This window comes from Carassius auratus, unplaced genomic scaffold (assembly GCF_003368295.1).
Source record: "Carassius auratus strain Wakin unplaced genomic scaffold, ASM336829v1 scaf_tig00000254, whole genome shotgun sequence".
NCBI classification, from domain to species: Eukaryota; Metazoa; Chordata; class Actinopteri; order Cypriniformes; family Cyprinidae; genus Carassius; species Carassius auratus.
In genome coordinates this window covers 1,688,081-1,708,902 of record NW_020523286.1, presented here as the reverse complement: position 1 = coordinate 1,708,902, position 20,822 = coordinate 1,688,081, and the positions used below count along the sequence as shown (strand labels likewise).

The 20,822-nt window shown below is 38.7% G+C and overlaps 1 protein-coding gene across 10 annotated transcripts in view; it reads right to left on the bottom strand.

The window, feature by feature from the left end:
* Positions 1 to 20,822, bottom strand: part of agrn (agrin) — a 238,248-nt gene that overhangs the window by 10,838 nt on the left and 206,588 nt on the right. For 7 of the 10 annotated variants that reach the window (XM_026241822.1, XM_026241820.1, XM_026241830.1 and 4 more), the window contains 14 exons: positions 20,208 to 20,335; positions 17,408 to 17,522; positions 15,367 to 15,486; positions 14,791 to 15,135; positions 13,217 to 13,409; positions 12,899 to 13,114; positions 12,243 to 12,472; positions 9,867 to 10,001; positions 6,238 to 6,328; positions 5,426 to 5,590; positions 5,147 to 5,258; positions 3,661 to 3,672; positions 1,033 to 1,149; positions 454 to 637 (listed from right to left, as the gene is read on the bottom strand). In XM_026241822.1, the coding sequence (XP_026097607.1) occupies positions 454 to 637; positions 1,033 to 1,149; positions 3,661 to 3,672; positions 5,147 to 5,258; positions 5,426 to 5,590; positions 6,238 to 6,328; positions 9,867 to 10,001; positions 12,243 to 12,472; positions 12,899 to 13,114; positions 13,217 to 13,409; positions 14,791 to 15,135; positions 15,367 to 15,486; positions 17,408 to 17,522; positions 20,208 to 20,335 (2,163 nt within the window). The remainder of the gene's footprint in view (positions 1 to 453; positions 638 to 1,032; positions 1,150 to 3,660; positions 3,673 to 5,146; positions 5,259 to 5,425; positions 5,591 to 6,237; positions 6,329 to 9,866; positions 10,002 to 12,242; positions 12,473 to 12,898; positions 13,115 to 13,216; positions 13,410 to 14,790; positions 15,136 to 15,366; positions 15,487 to 17,407; positions 17,523 to 20,207; positions 20,336 to 20,822) is intronic. The other 3 variants (XM_026241823.1, XM_026241826.1, XM_026241829.1) reach the window with 1 other exon arrangement.

Genomic DNA, 20,822 nt, shown 5'->3' with positions numbered 1-20,822 from the left:
ACAGAATGAAATTACACCAATTGATGTGAGACACAGCACTGTTTAATTAAAACAAAGAAGGAAAGCCTGATATATCGCAGGTTTAATGCTTGTGTGCCTTAATTAAGGTTAAAAATACAACAGTAGGGCCCAGCAAGGTTAATGAGGTGATCACAAGTTCTTGGGTTTCTTGCAACAGTGCCAATGTGTGTTTGTGACGAGCATACAAATGGAATGAAGGACGATGGCTGGTATTATTTGTGGAAGTTTGGAGGTGTGGATTTAGCTAAATCTACATATGGAGCATATGATTGGCTAAAGCTGCCATGAGCGTTTCCTTTTAAGAGAGTCGTATGTTGATGTATGCAAAGATGTATGCAAATCTTGCCTTAAAGGAGTGTGAGGGAGTTGGAGGAGAGGCCGTACTGGGTAATACGATTCTGCATTAAAAAAGTGATGAAATAAGGCACTAACCGTCCTGGCAGTGATGTCCAGTGAATCCGTGGCGGCAGACACACTCGTAGTTGTCCAACAGAGGGTTGCAACGGCCTCCATTCTCACAAACATCTTTGGAGCAGGGGTGGTAGGGATACATTGACACATCACTGGATTGAAGGGCGTTATCAGATTTCAGGATTGGAATTCCCATCAGAGTAATCTATAGAGTCAAAAAATTGTCATGTTTAATGCATGTTTTTAGACGTATTCCTATTTTAAAGTAGAAAGCATGAAAAATGGGTTCTCTTTGTGATTTTGTACCCAAATATAGTAACTCATGCTTCTTCTGAAACAACGTTGTTTTTCCTCTGATGTCATTAAGGCCTAACAGGCTATTGGACAATGTTACCCAAACATATAGCAAACCACATTTTGCTCTGGCATTATTCTAGTAAGTAACATCCATTTTTTACTATCCTTTTTATTCCCAATGGGTAAATTCAAATAAATTCTCTCTGAAAATCCTGTTTCTCTCCAAAAATATATCAGTTGATTGAAGTAAAATGGTATGTTAATGAGAATTCATGACTTTAATGCATCTATAATAGCTCTTACCTTCTGAATGGCCCCTTTGAAGCCATCTTTGATAGCAGCAGATCTGGCTACTTTGCGGAAATCAGGGGCTCCGCCCACAAAGAGCGACTCCTTCAGATTAAGATCAGTGTGCTGATTCTGGAGAGCACAAAGATGAGCATGAGAAACCACACAAACTGTTCCTTATCCTCTACTCGCACTTCAGACTTAATAAAAGTCACATCCTTTCATGCAAACAAAATGGCTATACATTTTTATGGGTCATCTAGGAGAGCAACTGCAGTAAAAGCAATCAGTATAAGAGTTGATGTTTACTGTACATCAGCAGGTTTATTGATTCAACTTTTACACCTAATCCTTATCCACATCAATGTGAGTGTTGTATTATAAAACCATAATTGATTCAAGCTCAGTTCCCTGAATGGTAAATGACTCTAACGTATAAGACAGGAGGAAAAGAGTAAGAAAAAAGTGAGAGAGAAAACTGCAGAGATTGAAATGAGGACAATTGATATGGATGGTTTTTAAATGAAATAATGTAGTGGATGCCTGATTGTTCCTCGGACCTTTAAAATCTTGAGCTGTAAACTCTAATTGGTGTATCGCTCACAACGCAGATGACCATGAAATGAGCGTTTCTCTAACCTGTGTGAAAATCGCTTTGGTTACAGCGGGATTTTTCTGGATGAGGCTCTACTTAAAAATCTTTATTTTATGTAGGCCAATAATTGCCTTGGGGGAAAGGCAAGTTAATTGCCGGGGAAAAAAAAAAGATGGGACATCAACAGTAATGCTAATTTCTGACGTGTGGTCCAGCTCTCATTCCAGCGATATAAAAAGAAGAATAGCTAAGTATGGATACAGGCGAGGGCTTGAAAAGCTCTGGCTACCGACCCGGAGGCCAATCCAAGCATGTGGTTGGGCCAAGACAGCATAGCCAGGAATGTTTTCACCCAGCTGCTGTTTCATGTGGTCAGAGACGTGTGCAATGAGAAGTCTTGACACAAAGCTGCAATGCACTGACAGCCACAGGCTGGGAGAGACATTTTCACTCTCCCGATCCCTGCCAACACGAGCTGAGACTGAGGCTAAGACTGAGCAGGTGAAGTGAATAGCTAACTGCCGGTGTTATTTAGGAAGCTTCCCCAAGGGCCCTTGAAGCATCATGCCCACTCAAACTGGCACGTGCCCCCTCCGATTTCTGAGCCAAGAATCTGAAATGCAATTTCCAAGAAAAATGAGTATCTTCGATAATTAAGTTGCACGATTGTTGTAGGTAAAAAAAAAAAAAGGTGTTTGTTTAAAACACATTGGCAGAAATGCAGACAGTTGCACAAATAATTTGTTTTAAACAAAAAAAAGTTGATGAAAATCATCACTAACTGTCATATAATCACCAATAATATTAAACATTAATTAAAAAAATATATAAAATGTATCTTTATTAATGATATACTAGGGTCAGAAAAAAGGTTAGGGTCAGAATTTTTTTTTTCAAGAATGAATTAAATTGATCAAAAGTAACAGTAAAGACATTTTTCACTTATACAAATATTTTTTTTACTAGTGGGAGCAAGAACTTATTATTAATTTATGTAAGTGAGGATAGCAAAAGTAAGTAAAGTGACATATTATACCCAAAAATTCTTCATACAATGACTACCAATAAACCTGCTAAAAATTTGGGACCAAAATTATTCAGACTCTTTGACCTGACCATGTTTTGCTTAAGTGTTTTTTCTTTAATTGCTAATGCGACCTTTTTACACCAGACTGAAAAAAATGAAGCATTGCTTGGTAACTGGTTGACCTAAATTGGTAGCTATAATACTAGCTATAATACTATATTCAATTAGAAATAGAATAGAGTTATTTTAAATTGCTATCATAATTTACAATATTACTGTTTTTACTGTATTTTTGATCAAATAAATGCAGCACTGGGGAACATAAAAGACTTTTAACCCTAACTCGAAAGTTTAAAAAGTTTTGGGTTCAAAAGTTACACATCTCATCATCTAAGTCGCCTTGGATTCTAAAAAGAAACTCTCTCACCAGACTATCATGTCTCGCACTTATTTATAGAATGTCTTTCTCTTTGGTCATGTCTTGTGTTGCCTAGAGCAGCAAGTGAGCCAGGACTGTCATTGGTACCACCTCAAACAAACAAACAAAAAAAAATAAATCTTTCTGACGCCCATGAAGGGTCCAACTCCTAGCTCTGTACCACGCGCTATTCCTCTCGCATCTCTTTCTTCTCTTGATAACACTCCCTTTCTCTCCCACGCCAGCAGCATTTCTTTCACAGTCTACATCCACAGTGAGGTGGTTTAATGGCCCTCCCACGCGAGACTAATGAAGACATTTCATTGTTGTTGGAAGGGTGATGAAACAATGGTGGTCAAATGATAACTCTCTCCCTCGTCGCCCCCATACCAGCTGGTCTGAGTTGAAAGCCAAATCTCTCTCTGCCTCGTTCCTTTCAGCATATGGAATGGTTTGAAGAGGAGGGGAAAAAAGCCTCCCCTTCGTTTCGTTTGATCCTCTACCAGATCTCGACTAATGGACAATGAAGCTGAAATGGACAGTTGCTTTTGGTGGGAATGAGGATGTTGAATCGAGAAAGCGATTTCAGACTTCAGTCATTACCTTGCGTGATTTCTTATATCCAGACAGCACACAAAAAGAGCACAGGGGAAGGAAGAAAAAAAATGTTACCAGTGTAGAAAACACAGAGAATGTCAGTACATGCAGAACAGAACCCATGCAGTAAACGGTAAGCCTGAGGAATACAATATTCACACGCGTAGCTCGAGCAAGTCACTTAGCATGCAGGTCGCACGTAAATAAATATATATGTTTGCGTACACTGCCTCGGAAACAAATGTTCAGAGTAAATCAGAAATGGCATTAAAGTTGCGCTATGTTTTACACTACTGCACCCGCATTATTTATATTTGCTTTGTGATACGGCGGTGTTGTTAGAGTCTGTTTAGTGGAACGACCGAGGCCATCGAGGCAATGGGAAAGTATTTCTCTTGGGGTTTCGCTGCAGACGGCCCCTTTGGAACAAGACCCTTCTGGTTTCTTCACATTTTTTCCCCTCTCTCATCCTCTAACGCTTTCGCTTTAATAAGATTTTCTTGCCTCTACTGCTGAAATGTAACACAATTATCATACGTAGGATGGTTTAATGACGAAAAAAGGCACACTTAAGTGCCTACGCGTAAGACTACATGAAGCTAATCACAAATTACACTATTTAGAATAACTGGAGGATGAGAGAGTTTCCAGATTATTACATGGCCTCATTGTTCTGCCGTCGTACTTCGGCTTTGACACGAAGCTGCTGGGATTGATCTGAGTGGGTGCGAATCCGTAGCACAACAGATAGAGTCATTTCCACATGGCAATTAAAAGCAAACGGAGGCCACAGACAAAAGACCACAAGTACGGGATGTAAAAGAGGGAAGTTTCGAAAGCTTCCCACACATGCACCCCAGACCCTGCGTGAAAAGCAGCCAACTAAACTTCAAAGAATGCACCAAACAAAGCATGACTTCCCGGACAATATCAATTAGCGTCATGGTAATATCATGGTTTCTTTGAAATATACCATGATAATACCATAGCATTATCTGAAATGTCAGTACATGAATATGGTAATCATGCAATACCATGTTGGACAGTGGGGTCTAAAAGTCTTTTTAAAATGCTTGTATCTTACACTCTTAGTTTAATATATTTTAACACAGTAGACATTCTCAGCATGGCAGTCTGAGTAAAAAGTTTATTTGAAAAAAGTTTAGAACTTGGTATTTGTTTGCCTTTCTTTTGTATGAACTGAATGAAATTTTTCGATTTACTAATTCGTTCCCTTGATTTCGAGGGAACGCAATAGTAAATTGTGTGCACAATTTATTTATTTTTTCTTGCATGTCATGTGCGGGGTTCTACAATTTTCAGTCCAAAAACTACTTTTGCTTTTGGACTCCACTGTATACAGTATATCGAACTACCATCACAGTAATTTCTGGAAAGGGACTGAACAGCTAGTTTGACTTGTTCTTTTAAAGAACAGTGATGTTTTTGGCCTTTACAGGGCAGTATTAGAAGCGTAAGAGGGTTTCTATACCGGCGCTTCTCCTCTGACGGGGTCTTTGCCATTAATGCTGATCTCTCCTTTTCTGCTGGCCCTCTCCAGATTCACTGTGCTCCATTCGTTCAGCTTGATTTTTTCTTTACTCCTGTTGCACACACACAAAACGATTAGGAACTGTTTATTTGCCCCTTTTAATAGCAATATGAAAATAAACCCAAAAGCTACAGTTAAATAAATTGAAACAGAACACAACACAGCCGAGTAATTTTTATTGAATTCCATTTGAATATAACTATAGAGAGTGATGTTTACCTAATGACAGCTGGTCCTTTGCCCAGGTCATATCTAAACTCCAAGATACCATCGTTCAGGGAGAGAGAGATGAAATCTCCTTTGCCGTCAGTCTTTTGACCGTTGTAGAAGATCATGCCTTTGGAGTCATTGGCCAACAGAACCACACTCATGCTGAACTTTTGCCTATGAACAAATGAGGATAGCTTGATTTGACACATAAAAGAGGTTTTCTTCCTTGAGACGGCCCAAAAATATTGTGAGAAACAGTGTTCGCATTCAGTCGGCAAATATGCATCAAAATTGGTGAAAATGGATGGACTAATTACTGAGTTAACAGCTCAACCAACTGAACATAATTTCTGAATCAAATTCAACATGTCCGAATCTAAATGAACTTGAAATGACTTGAACCATGAAATAAAATGAGTGAGATGGAGCATAATTAAACCAGTGGTGTTTACCAAGTATTTTTTTTAGAGTAATGGTCTAAGAAGAAAGCATTATTAATAAGATATTTAGTCTGAAAAAAAAGGTATCATTAATAAGATGTTTACTAACTGTTAAAATATTATCAACAACAATAATTAGTAACAGTAACAAATACACAATATATATTAAATTATAAATTTTATGATGAAGATGATGATTATAATTATTATATTATTCATATACAACACAGCTGAATATAACTAACATAAATGAATTAAAAACACAAACGGAGAGGACTTTGTCCTTTGTCCTCAATTCAGAAGAACACTACTAATATAACACTACCATGTGCATCATAATAATAAATGCAAAAAAATAATGTAATGTATGTAATGCAATACCTCAGATCCTGGCCATAGAGATGAAGGCCCTTGAGCTCCAGGAAAGAATCTCCAGTAAAGTAAGGAATGTAGGCGCCTCCCTGGTTTGACACTGAGAAATATGAAAAAGTCCATTATGCTTTGCAGATCACTTAATGTGTTTGTGATGTTCCTCCAATTATGAGACCAGACAGTGAAAGCGTATAGCTTACCCGATCACACATACACTCACACCCATCAACACATAGTGCTGCCTACAGCCCAGCATGCATCCTGCAGTAATTACACAGGATGAGCGCATGCTCAGTCTGGAAGGGTAGACTGAGATTAAAAAGCTAATTAGCTATTGTTTAACACAGCAGCAGCTTCGCTATTGTACAACAAGACACAACACTTGCAGACACCCCAAGGAAGTGAGGAGTCAAAATGGAAAGTGACAAAGGCGATGCCTTTATTTCTGTACTGCAATCAGCTTAAGACTTGGCAACATCCAATAGTACAGGACAACTGAACAGTCCTTTTTTGTTTTTAACTGTTTATTTAGAAGTATTCCATAAAACTACAACAATTTATAGTATTTATTTTGAAATATTCAACTAAAATACAAAATTTTTATATTAAACAATCCACTTTCACAAATCTAGTAGAAAATAAATTGTAAAGTATTGACCCTTTTGTAATGCACAAACGTATTGTAAATTAGCATTAGAATTAAGCATTTGTTTATCAAACTAGGACAATTTTCTTATATATTATGAGAACATATTTATTACTCTGAAATACACCACATTGATTTTTCAAACACTATTCACTGATTATAAAAATCTTCATTTCCAAATGGCAGCTAATGAATGAATCACGTATTACTTGCAGTGCTTCAGAGACAATAGCGTATTGTATCTCTTGAGTCAAGTGTTTCCTGACTAGACTGTTACGTAATGTAAATTTCCTTCTTTCAGCATGCTGCATGTACAGTATTTACCTTCTGTCCTCATCCAGAAGGGAGCACTCTCCTGTTTCTGACTCATTTCAGAAGAGCCAAACGGGGCTGGACAGTCTCTTATCTGAGAGAGCCACTCTGCCTGGACACTTTGCCCGACTGACTCCCCATTAATCATGATGTGCAGCTGACTGATAGAATTACTCATCTCATTGATTCAAGAAATAAAATAAAAAACACTCTGTCTGATGGATGTCCTCAACTCATTGATTCTGGTTCACCTCAATTTATTTTAATCACTCGCTAATGGAGACTTTCTTAGACGAAAAGGTGACTCTATAGTGCCTCTCGTTTGACAGTTCTGGGTTGAACAGGTGCTTGCATGTGTGTGCAATGACTAGGGATGGGAACCGAAAACCGGTTCTTATTCAGAACCTGGTTTTGTTCTTTGGAAAGAACCGGAAATGTGCGCAATTTCTATGTTTCTGTTCCGAAAACGGTTCTGGTGCAACACGTGACCAAATATTGTTCTGAATATTCGGCGTTTCCCGTACGTAAAGGATGTCACAAACTGAATAACAGACATGCCTCCCTGCCTCTTTAATTACTGACCACATTGATTCCAATGACGCGCATCCACAAACTCGATGCGCTGTCGCATCTTTGATTGCCGAACACATTGTTTCCCACTACTGTATGTGCACTAGCGCCTTTGATAACTGTGCACATCGTTTTGTCTGACTGTACATCTAACAGCAGCGTGCTAGACCTGCTGCCACTAAATTACATTATATTTGTCCCATATTGTCATACATACTGTATACATACTGTATACATACTGGCTTCAACTTGGACCACTAAATAAATAGACTTCTATTGTTATGCAAGTATGAGGTTTAGATTATTTAGTGTACAGGTCATTTCAAGAGTGATAAACAAAGTGATAGAAAATGTTTATTTTAATGCATTTTTAATGTTTAAAAATGTGGAAACCACTCATTGCATCACACCATCTCCTGACTGCATTATAATTTGTAAAATAGGGACTTTATGGAGAGTGTGTATACATGGTAAGTTTAACGTTTATATTTCATTAATTAAGGGAAATTAACGAGTGTCTCAGCCCTCAAGGGACTATTTGGCCAACAAGCTTATTCCTGCTTGAAAGGCAAAATGTTATTGATAGTATAAAAAAAATCAGCTTAGGAACACATACTGATTGATGGACTAGCTTTACTCAACATTACTTCCTACCTTCCAGCAACATAGTTCATTTAAGTGAAACCAGAAGCTGACCAAGAAGATTTCCCCACCCTACTTATGAAGATCTGTACACTGTAGTATATGTTGCATTTTGACATTGCCAACCTTTAAATTAAGTTGACAGTAAGTAATAAACAGTATTGAGCATTGAGTAGTTGAGTATTGTGTATTTTTCCTTACCACTATTTCTTAATAATTGTTTAATGATTTTAATGGAACCGGAATCAGAACCGGAACCGGAATCGGAACCGGAAAATTTCTAACGATTCCCAACCCTAGCAATGACATGCTACAATCCTGGGGTACCTTGTGAATGATAAAAACTGGCCCGCCCACTAATAGTGACATCATATTGTTAATAAAAATACTGAAATAGTATCGCTGATACAGACAGTCCTGATTCCTGAAGTTTAAAACCAATCAATAAAAACTTAATGGCGACAGAAATGAGACAGAAACCATATAATGTGCGACAATCAGGTTCCAAAAGATAAAGTCCTTTTCATTTAATTCATAGGGAATTTTTAACAATAGTTTATAAAGATTTTATGTCAGTCAACTTTACATGCTTTTGTTGAATAAGCCCGAAGTATTTCAACTTATTTTGTATTGTTTAACACCAGGAATCCTTATGAGAGACTACATTACCCATAATTCTGTAAGAAATCTCCACCAGTCCTTCTTTTTCTCATTAAAGGAACAGTTCACCCCAAAACACCCATTTCATTGTAGACATTTTTAAAATTCCTTTGAAGTTTTTTTTTCAGAACCAATGGAGCTGAAAAAAGTGGGCAGTCACTATTGCACTATATAGGCTAATATAACCTTAATTTAACTGGTTCATGGCCTAATGCATAGGGCGGGACTCCCTCTGCACCACAGGTGGTGTCCAATACACCTGCGGACATGTGTGTTCCTAAACCTTTCGTTTAGTTTCCCCTTTTCGAATGCTTGCAGTCTAAAACATCTGTAGGAATTTTAATGAGGTGAGAGAGGGAAACGCAACAGAGTGAGAGTGCTAATGAAAGCTTCGAAATGGCAAAAGAACGAAGCATCTCTTCCCTGGTTAGGGTCCAGCTCCCATAGGAGAGTAATCCACCCCCCCTCAACCCACCATCTGTTTGATCTTCCAGTTCAGGATGGAAGCTCAGACATAGTGTAATAAGGAAAACAATTTCAAATCACCTCCCAGATGCTGACTCTCCATTATTAGCTGGTAGAACCTATTTTACAGTACTGGAGATGCCAACTGGAGAATCTCACTTTCCACCATAACCTTTTTTCCTTTTTTCCCCTTTGATAATTCTACCGCCAATATCCAAGTCAGACCAACCGATCCTGACAAAAATCAATACTGAAATTACAACTGAGATGTAGCAGTTATTTCAGTCCTCAGAAGAGTCGATACGCTCATTTAATGTACTTTTACTATGATGTAGTACTGTACCTTTTTCACAGTGCTTGCCTTCACGTCCCATTGGACATTCACATTTGTAACCTCCCTCTGGAAGGACCTGGCACCGTGATAACGGGTGGCATTTACTGGGCTCGCAAGGGTTGTGGGCGTCAGCACAGGTTGGACCTGTTAAAAGAAATGTATATTTTTGATAAACAAAAGATGATAAGAAGCCACTTGGGGAGAAATCAAACAACTTCAATGTCAATCCTCATTCAAACTGGCTAGTTAAGTCACAGTGTAAGAAGGAAGAGATGATCTGAAATGAATAAGATAAATGAATACGATGGCAATCAGTACTGCCTTACAAATCAAAAAGAGGCAATCACCTTTTTGATGGAGTTTGTTTGCTAGCCATTAGCTGAAAGATAGCATTACTGCGATAAATATCAGTTTTTTAAGCATGATTTGAGCTAAAGAAGCTAAATTGATGATACCACTGTTATCGCATTTTATTGCTAATATGAAATGTTATGAAAACATGAATTTGACAAACAGTTTGAATTTGATCGGTCTAGAAGTGTTACAAAGATTGCCTTTGAATGAGCTGACTTGAATTTCCACTTAAACATGCTCTTAAAAACAAAGTTTACAAAATGGCATTCCCCAATGACACAATAGAAGAACAATTTTGGGTTCCCAAAAGAACCTTTCAGTTCCTAAATTAACAATTTTTTCTTAGTGTGAAACATGTTTTTAATAAGACATTTTTTTCCACTATTTAGAACTTTTTGTTCAATGGAAAGATTGCATGGATGTTAATGTTCTCCTTGGAACCATAGATTGCAATAAATATGTTTTGTCTTTAAGAGTGTAGAGGCTTTCTAATAGGAATCTATTTTGAATTATTGAATTACTTAATTATTTACTTAATTTAAATTAAGCTGCCATGCCACATGGTGTGCTTGTGTGCCCTCCTGGTTTGAGACTGAAACTCCTTCAGGTCGGTGCTTCTAGCCTCATCAGAACACTCCCATCATCACAAAGAACATAGTAGGAGATCACGCCATGGGCAGCAGCTGCTGCTTGCTGTAATGAAAGCCCCCGCCGCGTTCTGAGACGCTCTGCTAGGTGGCTCTCTCTTTTACTCTCACTATAAGGCCGCTCTATCACGGAGACAGTGCGGCAACCCTCCAACTTACAATCCTGCTCTTTAAACATTAAAGGTTATCCCACATATTTATCCCTCTAGCCAATTTCTTTGTGTACACTTCTACTTCAAAGGGTCTTCATTTTCCTACACACCTCATTGCAGCCATTCTGCAGCACTGAAATAAAGTGGAAGATATTGAACTGTATTATTATAAAGGTTGTTCAATAAAGGCGTGTGAGCAGAACAACAGAGCAATTTACTCTGGGCAATATTTCAAATGTCTGGAGCAACACTGCAAGATGGAGAGAGAGAGAGAGAGAGAGAAAAAAGCTTCTTCAAAGTGAACAAAGAGAACACAGTAACTTCTACAGTGTGGATGATTCCTACCGTTCTTTATGCTGTGAGAAAGCAAAGATGGGCATACCGGAGAAAGCCAGAAACAGTCCAACACACAGCTTCAAGCTGTAATTACAGGGCCAAGCACACCAGTGGAATATATACTACCGTTCACAAGTTTGCAGCTGGTATGGTTTCTTGATGTTTTGAAAGAAGACTTCTTTTTATGCTCACCAAGGCTGCATTAATTCGTTCAAAAATACAATAAAAACTGTAATGTTGTAAACTATTTTTATTATTCATTATATAATTTTTGGTAACATTATATATTTAGCCTTTGAACAAAAAAAAAAAAAAAATGCCCAATGAGATCCAAGATATTGCTTCACTTTGTTTTATATATTGCTAGGTTTTATTTAATTTAAACACATTTATTCAAAATAAATAAATAGAGACAAAAGAAAAGCCCTGCCTGTCGATGAGAGACAGATTCGCTTAAAAGTTTGGAGCTTCAAAAGTTGCTCTGAATTCACTGAATAATGTTTGATTTTGTTTTATATAATAGTTTCACTTTCTATCTATGGTGTGTATATTCAGAACTGTTTTTGTATTCGCTGCACATTTGTCCTTGCTGCCTTCATACTATTGGGCAAACACTCATCTTTCTTACATACTCATAAGGCTAAAAACTGATTAGACAAGCATCCTCTGCCTTGTTGAATTTTCCATCAATACAGACAAGTCCAGATATTCAGAACTCAACAGAGAGTGACTGCAGAACCTTTTATAATTCAGTAGTGTATAGTTAAAGGTGAAGGTTGTCATTCCTGCATCACTGTTGGCGCCAAATGGAACAGCAATCTGTTTTTTGAGACAACACTAGCATAACCAGTGAAAGTGTTCATAGAAAATATGTTAAAGTCAAAAGGTGCACTTACCAGAGAAACCATTGATACATTTGCAGTGGAACATCTCGGCTTCTTTGACCTGGCAGGAGGCTCCGTTCTTGCAGGGGTTCGGCAAGCATGGATTGTTGCCGCACTCACCCACGCCTGAGCCATACAAAACGCTGTCGCCATTCTCTTGCAGGTTATAGAACAAGTTGTTGACATCCAGCATGCGGATGCAGCCCACCAGGCCTGTGGAAACTGACGTCCTCTCCTTCACACTGCAAGAACAAGTCAGTTCTTGTCAGTTCCTTAATACTCGTCTTAATTGGTAAATGGCACGGAAAATGTAAAAAAAAGCATGGAATGATTAACTAAAAAAACAAAGATGTCTTCTTCTCAATTGAGAAAAGACACTCTCTGCCTGACTGAGAACAGATGGAAAAACATTCAATTAGACCCACAAGAACTCAAGTGGTGTTTCACAACATCTCTGATTGATGCTAATTTGATTTGGCTATTTCTGCTCAATCTTATTAAGTCGTACATTATTAGCTGTTCTGGCAGGTTTCTTCAAACGTGAGCAGACAATCTCAGACAGTCAGTGGTTTAGGTTATTATTCTCCATATTGTTTCATTATGGCTTCTAACAAGACTAAAGAGGCTCTTGTTAGTGTTATTTGGAGGCGTTCTGGAGCTTCTCTTACTCTGGTATCATGTCTTCAAGCACTCCTCCTATGAAAAGATCTGTGTCCAGGTTGAGTCCATCTGTTCCTGGGGGACTTTGTCCTTCGACGCTCGGCTCATTGTCCACGCTCAGCATGGCATTTCGCCTGTTACGCACTACTACGAGCTGATGCCAGCGTCCCGGTCTTACCAGGACGTTACTGATCACTGAAGCCGTCCCAGAACCAGTGTTAAACCTTCATGGAGGAAAATCACAATTTTAAATAGTTAATGGATCTGTAATGGTCATAAGATCTGATTTCCATCCCAAGAGTATATAACAAATGTGGGTCACTTACCTGAGCTCCACGTGTCCATCAACCAGTGCCAGAGACAAGAAGTCCTTTTTGCCCTTTTGGCCATTATACAGCAATATCCCTGTCATTTCTGAAGCTCTGAACTCCATGGCAATTCGCACGGTGTGGTAGGCCCTCATGGTTTGGAAAGCCAGGTAAGACTTGCCACCAAAGGATGGGATGAAGTACTTTATAACTGAGAAGGGCAAAAGGTAGAAGACAGATAAAGCAGGTCATCAGAGGCTCTCAACCAGGCCTTCAATCCCTTAACAGTCTGCTCTTTACTAATCGAGCGATAAACAAAAGTCTGCTTAAGCGTGTCTCCCTCAGATAACGCAGATACCCCTGTCAATACTACAGTTATGTGCAGTTCATGTTGTGTTTGCTTTATTCCCTATAGTGTGAAAAAACATAGACCTGCAACGGTGAGTACTGTAGTTCTCTCTGGACCTTTTTCCGTTAGACATTTACATTCCAGACAGAGAATCCCCATGCTCAGAAATGTATCAACACCTCTCTCTCTTTCTCTCTCGGCTGTCTCTCACCCTTTTCTCAGGAGAATGCAAGGCTGATGAAGCCTTCTCTCTTCATCACTCTTTAATGGCCCCATTGATCAGAGGAAGTGTTTGAGGGCTGCTTACAAGCCTTTAATTAGTGGCTTTTTTCACCTCACAGCGGTTTGATACTTACTAAAGTTCATCGATGTAATTAGTGTCAATTATAACCTGACACAGCTGCAAAATGTAGTTTCATATCCCAATACCACCAACGGAGACAATGAATTGAGCTCAAATTTCTTCAGGGTAACCACAGGGCTACACTTTTAAATTCAATCCTTATTGAATACTTCCCACATATGATTCAAATATGCCGAAATATTACTAAAAAATAACAACAGTTATAAAAAAATGCATATTTAATTGCAATCAATTATTAAAAATAATTAATATTCAAACATATCTGAAATATTCAAGTGGACTTCTGTTGTGGTTTTTATTTCACACCAAAAGAAAGATCATAAGAAATAGGAAGCAATACTTTGCTTGAAGAAAATAATTAGAATCAAATGAAATGATAGTTTTTCTGCATTATGATATTATTTTCATTATAATAAAACACAATTCCTAAAAAACAAGTCAAATTAGCATAATGCAAAAAAAGTATATATTTATTTTATCTAAATTAAAAACATAGTATATATTAGACATTTTATTAATTTGTTGTACAGCCTTTTATGTTGATTAAAAACAACATACAGTATTAAAGCATTTTAATAAAAATGACCTCTGAGAACATTATTACAATATCCAGAAAAAAAAAACCAAAATGTAATTGTCCAGACACATTGCAGTAATGAGATGTAAAAGAAAAAATGGATATGAAAAATGTCTTTAATTTTCATGAAAATAACATAATAATGCAACAAATAAATCTTAAATGATCCTAAAAATTAGTTTTTGTTGTATTATGCAAATCGGTTGATTGTGGGGTCATTCAAATATGACCTGGCTATGATTTTACCCAGTTGTCCCTGCAATGCACACATTTTCTTTTTACGTTTTTGTAGTTCTCCTTACCTTTCTCGCACACAGCTCCTCCTCTTCCTGCAGGGCAGATGCAGGTGAAGTCATTGTCCTCCTCCTCGCAGGTTCCACCGTGACGGCAGGGCTGGGAGTCACACGGCCTGTTGCTGTGGACTGCCACTCTGTTCTTCAGGGAGACTGTGGTTGTGGGGGCCTTGGATGGAGTGGTGGTGGCTGGTGCAACTGTGGTGGTCCTGCGGCTGGTGAAGGGCCGCCTGGTGGTGGTTGGGCGGAGCGTGGTAAATGCAGAAGTGGGAGACAGCGTAGTGGTGGTGGGAGTTGTGACTGACGCTACGGTGGTGGTGGTGGTGGTGGTGAAGAAAGGAACAGCTGAAAGACCTAAAAAATTGGGAGACGGAAAAAGTAGGTCAACAGGTCTTAGTCACGGTAGACATGTTTAATTCTTAAATTAAACATACAGTCTCATGTTCAATAAGCTGTATCTTTTTGAGATATTTGAGTCCTGCGGCACCCATGGTTATCAAATGCCAACTTGAAGAGCAATCACATTTAACAAAAGGCAGCGAGAGTAAAAGAAAAAGGACAGAAAAGCAATTTCAAGCAGGTTACCATAGGTGGTGATGCGGATGTTTTCTTCCTCAGGTTTCTTCACAACGATACCAGTGTCTTTAGATGCCTTGAGCTGTTTGAGAAGGGCCCCCTCAATATCCTCCACACTGAACCTTGTCTCTGTAGCACGAGAACACAACATTAAACAGAGCCAGAGGTGAACATATTGCACAGCAGAGTGTGGAGAACCGGCACTAACCAGCCCCACCACCCTTGCACTTGACATAACATACTGCAAATATATACAGAAAAGCCTGCGTGTAATAGGCCCTTGGGAGAATCTGTTCTTGAACCACCATGCATTTCAGGGATGTTGGGATGAAACACTCTAATAACGCTTCCACAGATGGCCCTGTTACTGGCCACCACAGACCACCTTTATGACAGGCGTTTGTGCTAGAATTGTGCTCTTGTGCCGCTGAAGAGGACCAATAAAAAGAGAATAGCGAAGGAGATTTTTATCAGCTAGTTTGATGCTCAGGGTCTTAAAAGCATGAGAAGCGATGGAAACTGAAATAAAGGACCTTTTCAGAAGCCCTAGTTGATAAATTACCTCGCTTAAAAAGGCCACGCTCTCTGACCGCTCCGGCAGACAGAAAAGACGATAGTCGTATCTTCAGAGATTCTTTTACTTAACTTATACGCCTCATTCTGCTGTGTTGAATTATTATTTTCTTCAAACATACAAGGGAGTTTTTATGTGCTTTTTATTTCTTGCCGCGGGCACGTTTCTAAAGGAGCGCAGACTGGGGGAATTTTGATGTGAGAGGAGGGTATGAGTCGGACTGTGTGCTTTGTGTGCTAGAGCTGCTTTAGAAATAAATTAGAAGCAGCTTGAAAAAAGAAAGTAAATAAAAACAGGATAACGAAAAACAGAACGACTGGGGGAGACAGATAATAAAGAACATTGAGGCGTAAATTCACTAAACTGTAGCTTATTATAGCACAAAAAAAGTCTTCACTATAAGCACTAAGCACATGCAATGCAGTTTAATCAATGCAATGAAATATTTATAATAAGTTACAAATATTCTTGTCAGTGCAACACATTGTCGTTGTCTATGCGAATTATGCTATTTTTTTTTTTCAATTTTATTAAATGTTGCACTTTCATGGAAATTTGGCAGTAAATGTAATTTTATGTAAGAGATGTCTGTTGTAATGGCAACTGTTATTAATCAATGTTGATCAAATGATGAAGAAAAGCATCATAATTGGGCATATGTCCTTGTATGTACACTGTAGTTAAGTACACTTATGTGCATTTTAAAGAGCCTGGATTGTGTAGTGGTACTGCACTATTGTGGCATAGCATGCTATACATGGCTCAGTTGAAACTTTCAAGTCAAGTGTTACCAGTTGTAGTGCAAGATTTGAACCAGTGTCAATTGGCATGGGAGAAAGCTGCATTAACAAGGATGCTCTGAACAGCAGTCTCTAGCAACAGTCACAAACGTGCCTCTTGAGGACAGGTGAGTGAGCTTTCTGTACACTTCCTACTAGCTGACCTTTGTAACACGCACCCACCTAAACCTCAATACCATCCGGGTCACGGCACCAATGTAACTGGTCCTATGCGCATTGCTTGGAATGGGGTTCAACATCAACCGGCATGGGAGACAGGCATGTTTTCACCTCTTCACAGCCACTAGCTGTCCTCAGTTACACAAGATGTGTTCAGTGTTAATTTTGTGAGGGAGTTTGAGCAGTTAGATCAGGGCTGCCAAACTCAGTTCATAAAGAGCTACAGTCCTGCTGAGATTAGCTTGAAAGTAAAAGCACCTGATCCAGCTAATAAAGTCCTTCAGGACTATTTGAAAACTACAGGTATGTGTGATGGAGCAGGGTTGGAACCAAACTCTGTTTTGAGTTTTGCCCTAAAAAAGATAAATTTGGCACACCTGCGTTAGATTATTTGGTAATAGTGAGTTGGCCACTAAAATGGTACAAACAGCATGTGTACATAAAACATTATCACTGGCCACAATTCAGATCTTTTTGAGTAAACAATCTTTAAGAAAAACCTTTGGTGTAACTTTACCTGGGATAAAGTGAACCTCGATAAAGGAAATTATGGAGTTGCTGGGGGCCAGATTCTTCACACGGACACTCCGGAAGTCTTTCTGGACATCTGACTTGCGGAACAACTCATTCAGCTAGAGAAAATAAAAGCAGAAAGAAAATAAGACAGAGGAAAAAGACAGAGTGTGTGAACTGGTAATAACCTCGATATGCTGATCCAGTTCTTGTTAACACCAAATTCCTTCACAGGATGAGAAAGTGTGTCAGTGGAAAAACTCTAGTGAACCCCATCGGGTCTCTGTGCACAAATTGACATTTAACTACAGCGCAGAAGTAATTACATGAACATGTTTCGAAGTCAGCGGTAAATGTCACATTACAATGCTGACTGTTTAGAATCGGCTCGGTTTCCACATCGATACACGTAGGAGAGTTCTGTCACCGATTTGGAATAAAGTAAGACGAGATTAGTCGCTGCTGGTTCCCTGAATACAAAGACCATTTCACCAAAACCAAATTCATTTCAGTGCACCTAATTGTTTAAAACTAGAGCGTGGTTTCCAATTAGGATGTCCTCAATCGACAAACAAACTACGTTGTGAGTTGTTATAGCATTTTCTGAAATGTGTGCACATTCTGTAAGAGTGCCTCAGCAGGAGGTCCATCCAGTACCCCATTCAAGTCACCCAAAGGCCTTGTGTTTTCCTTCTCCGCTCCTTTCATACACAGCTGCACTTGAATTTGGAAAAGCACACAGTTGTCGCAGACATAATAGCTTTTGCCTCTAGGCTGACCCTGTGCAAGTTCATTGTACTTTTGGCTCCGTGCTGGGCAAGAAATGAAAGGAGATGCTCACTCTTTTCCTTCAGGCCTCACTGGAGAGACCCCCAACAAAACCAGGCTGCCCAGCATAGCCGGATGGAAACGCTGACCCAGAAACTGGTCTTTATCCTCAGAAGCTGCTTACACAGAGTTTAGTGGACGGTGTTGAAATTAAGTGAAGGGAAAGACAAGGTGGAGATATCGAGGCTTGAAAGGGAGGGAGTGCTCCACTGAACCTGGGGGCATCATGAACATCATGAAGAAGTGGGATTAGGACATGCTCAAGGCAAGTGAAGCCATTCTGTACCTCCCATGGCCCCATTTGAGATTTGGACCTCACCAAGCGAGAGAGTGAAGTATGGGGGATTAGCTTTCTGTGTCAGGTAGAGCAGTCTTAGAGAAACGCTGATTACATCCTCGCTTAGTCCCTGTCGGGAATCTCGGTCACAGCACTAGCTAACATTAGAGTGATAAGTGGAACTCATTACCGTACTGCCCTTCATTCCCAGACACACCCAAAATGGGTTAACAAGCTGAGAACAAATCGCCAGCTTATTCGGCAGATGCCGGCAGGTAGTTTGCAGTGTCAGCTGAAGAATGCAAGAAAAACTCAGTGAAGGAAGCTAGGCTATTAGTATGTCAAAAGCATTAGCGCGATGAGGCCAAGATACCAGCCAGTGTTGAAACTGAGAAATACTACTAAAATGATAAATAATCACTTTTTGGAAATTAAATAAAGCTAAACCAAAATAAACTAACATATTAAACGTATAAATATCAATAGCACAAGCCAAATGTTTGTTTATTTAACTAACTTCTTTGTAATTGTTCACTTTAACTATAATTATCTTAATTTGAGTTATATAAAAGACACTTCGATGACACACAGTGCCAGTCCACTCTTAGCTACAAACACTTGTGGTTGGTGCAATGGCTGTCTGTAAGTTAATTAACTTAATTAATAATATTGATAGTTCATCGTCTAGCTGACTACGTCTTGTATTATTATTATTATTTTTATTTTTTCTAAAATCCTGTCAAATGTGCACAAACTACTAGCTACTACTAAATATTGTAGAAACATAATTTTCTGTAAAGTTGCTTTGTAACGATTTATTTTGTAAAAAGCGCTATACAAAAAATAAATAAACTTGAATTGAATTAACATATTTTTTTTTTTGTATTGTTCCTATATTCCATTACTGCTTTTTTGTCTTTGTAATGTACCTTAACAAAGAAAAACAAAGGGTAGTTTTTGGCAAAGTATTAACAAGAAAAATAGATATTTGAAAATATATATATTAAAAAAGAAAAAAATTAAACTGTCACTGAATTTAACGTTTAAAATTTAAAGAAATGTTTAATTAATTAAATTTGTTTATATTTAACTAATATTCACTAGAAATTTCACTAGAATTGGTATGTGCTACTGATATGTTGGTATCGTGACTAGTGCTAGCAGACTATATTTAGCATCTGGAGCTGGTTTCTAAAATGGGATTCGTGTTGATCACAAACATAAAAAAAAAAAAATCAAGTGTCTGTATTTTATTTTTGAGACTGCTCTGCTTTCCAGACACTAACAGATCACCAGACAAATTTCTTCAAAAGGCATATTCAACCTGTTTCGTTGGATAATTCCATCAATTATCACAATGCATTCCACATTAATTCCCAAGGGGCCATCTTGAAAAGAAAAGAGACTAGATGGAGACGTAAAGGGTTGAAGCGAACAAGAAAAGAATGGGTGATAAACAAGAAGCTAATCTTCAATCAAGTCAGTTATTCCACAAACTTTTTAGAACAGCTACAGTGTTTTGAAACAACTAAGCTATTGCCACACAACTGAAAAATAAAGCATCACTAAAGCAGCATAAACTTTATGTACTTTTTGTAGTTTCTTTTTTATAAAAATGAAACTGTAACCAAAATCTGAACTTCTTTTCAAAGATGAACTGCAAGTGAACTCAAGCATAAGTTTGAGCAGTATAACTCACAGCGCTTTCGATGCTCCGGGCCGTTTCGCCGAACAGCTCTGACTTGGGGTCCTCCATCTCAGGCGTGTAGAAGACCTCCTGACCCTCTACCTTATCCAGGTGCAGGAAGCCACTGAAACGCATGGTGGCTGTGGGGCAATGCAGGGAAGCATGTATGGTTATATAAAAGACACTTCGATGACACACAGTGCCAGTCCACTCTTAGCTACAAACACTTGTGGTTGGTGCAATGGCTGTCTGTAAGTTAGTGATGGAGCTTCTGTGAGGTTAGTCGTGGGGTTCATCGAGTGAGGATAGAGAGATTTGTTTGCAGTGGAGGTGGAGGTATAGGGAAGTATGTGAGAATATGGATAAAGGGAAAAGGTCTGGAAGGAAGGATGGACTGGAGTTTACCAGACCGAGACTCTTCCCAAAAGCTGGCATGGAGGACTGAGTGGAGAGAGATCGGTTAGACAGCGACACCACATACATTACACAGTATATCACAGATAATAGGTTAAAAGACACTTTCATATGTCCCGACTAGTGTCGAGGTCATCATTAAACATTCCTTTAAGATTATTGCTGACCTTTCTCATTGACACTAATAAGCAGAAAGAGCGAGAGAGGATCAGA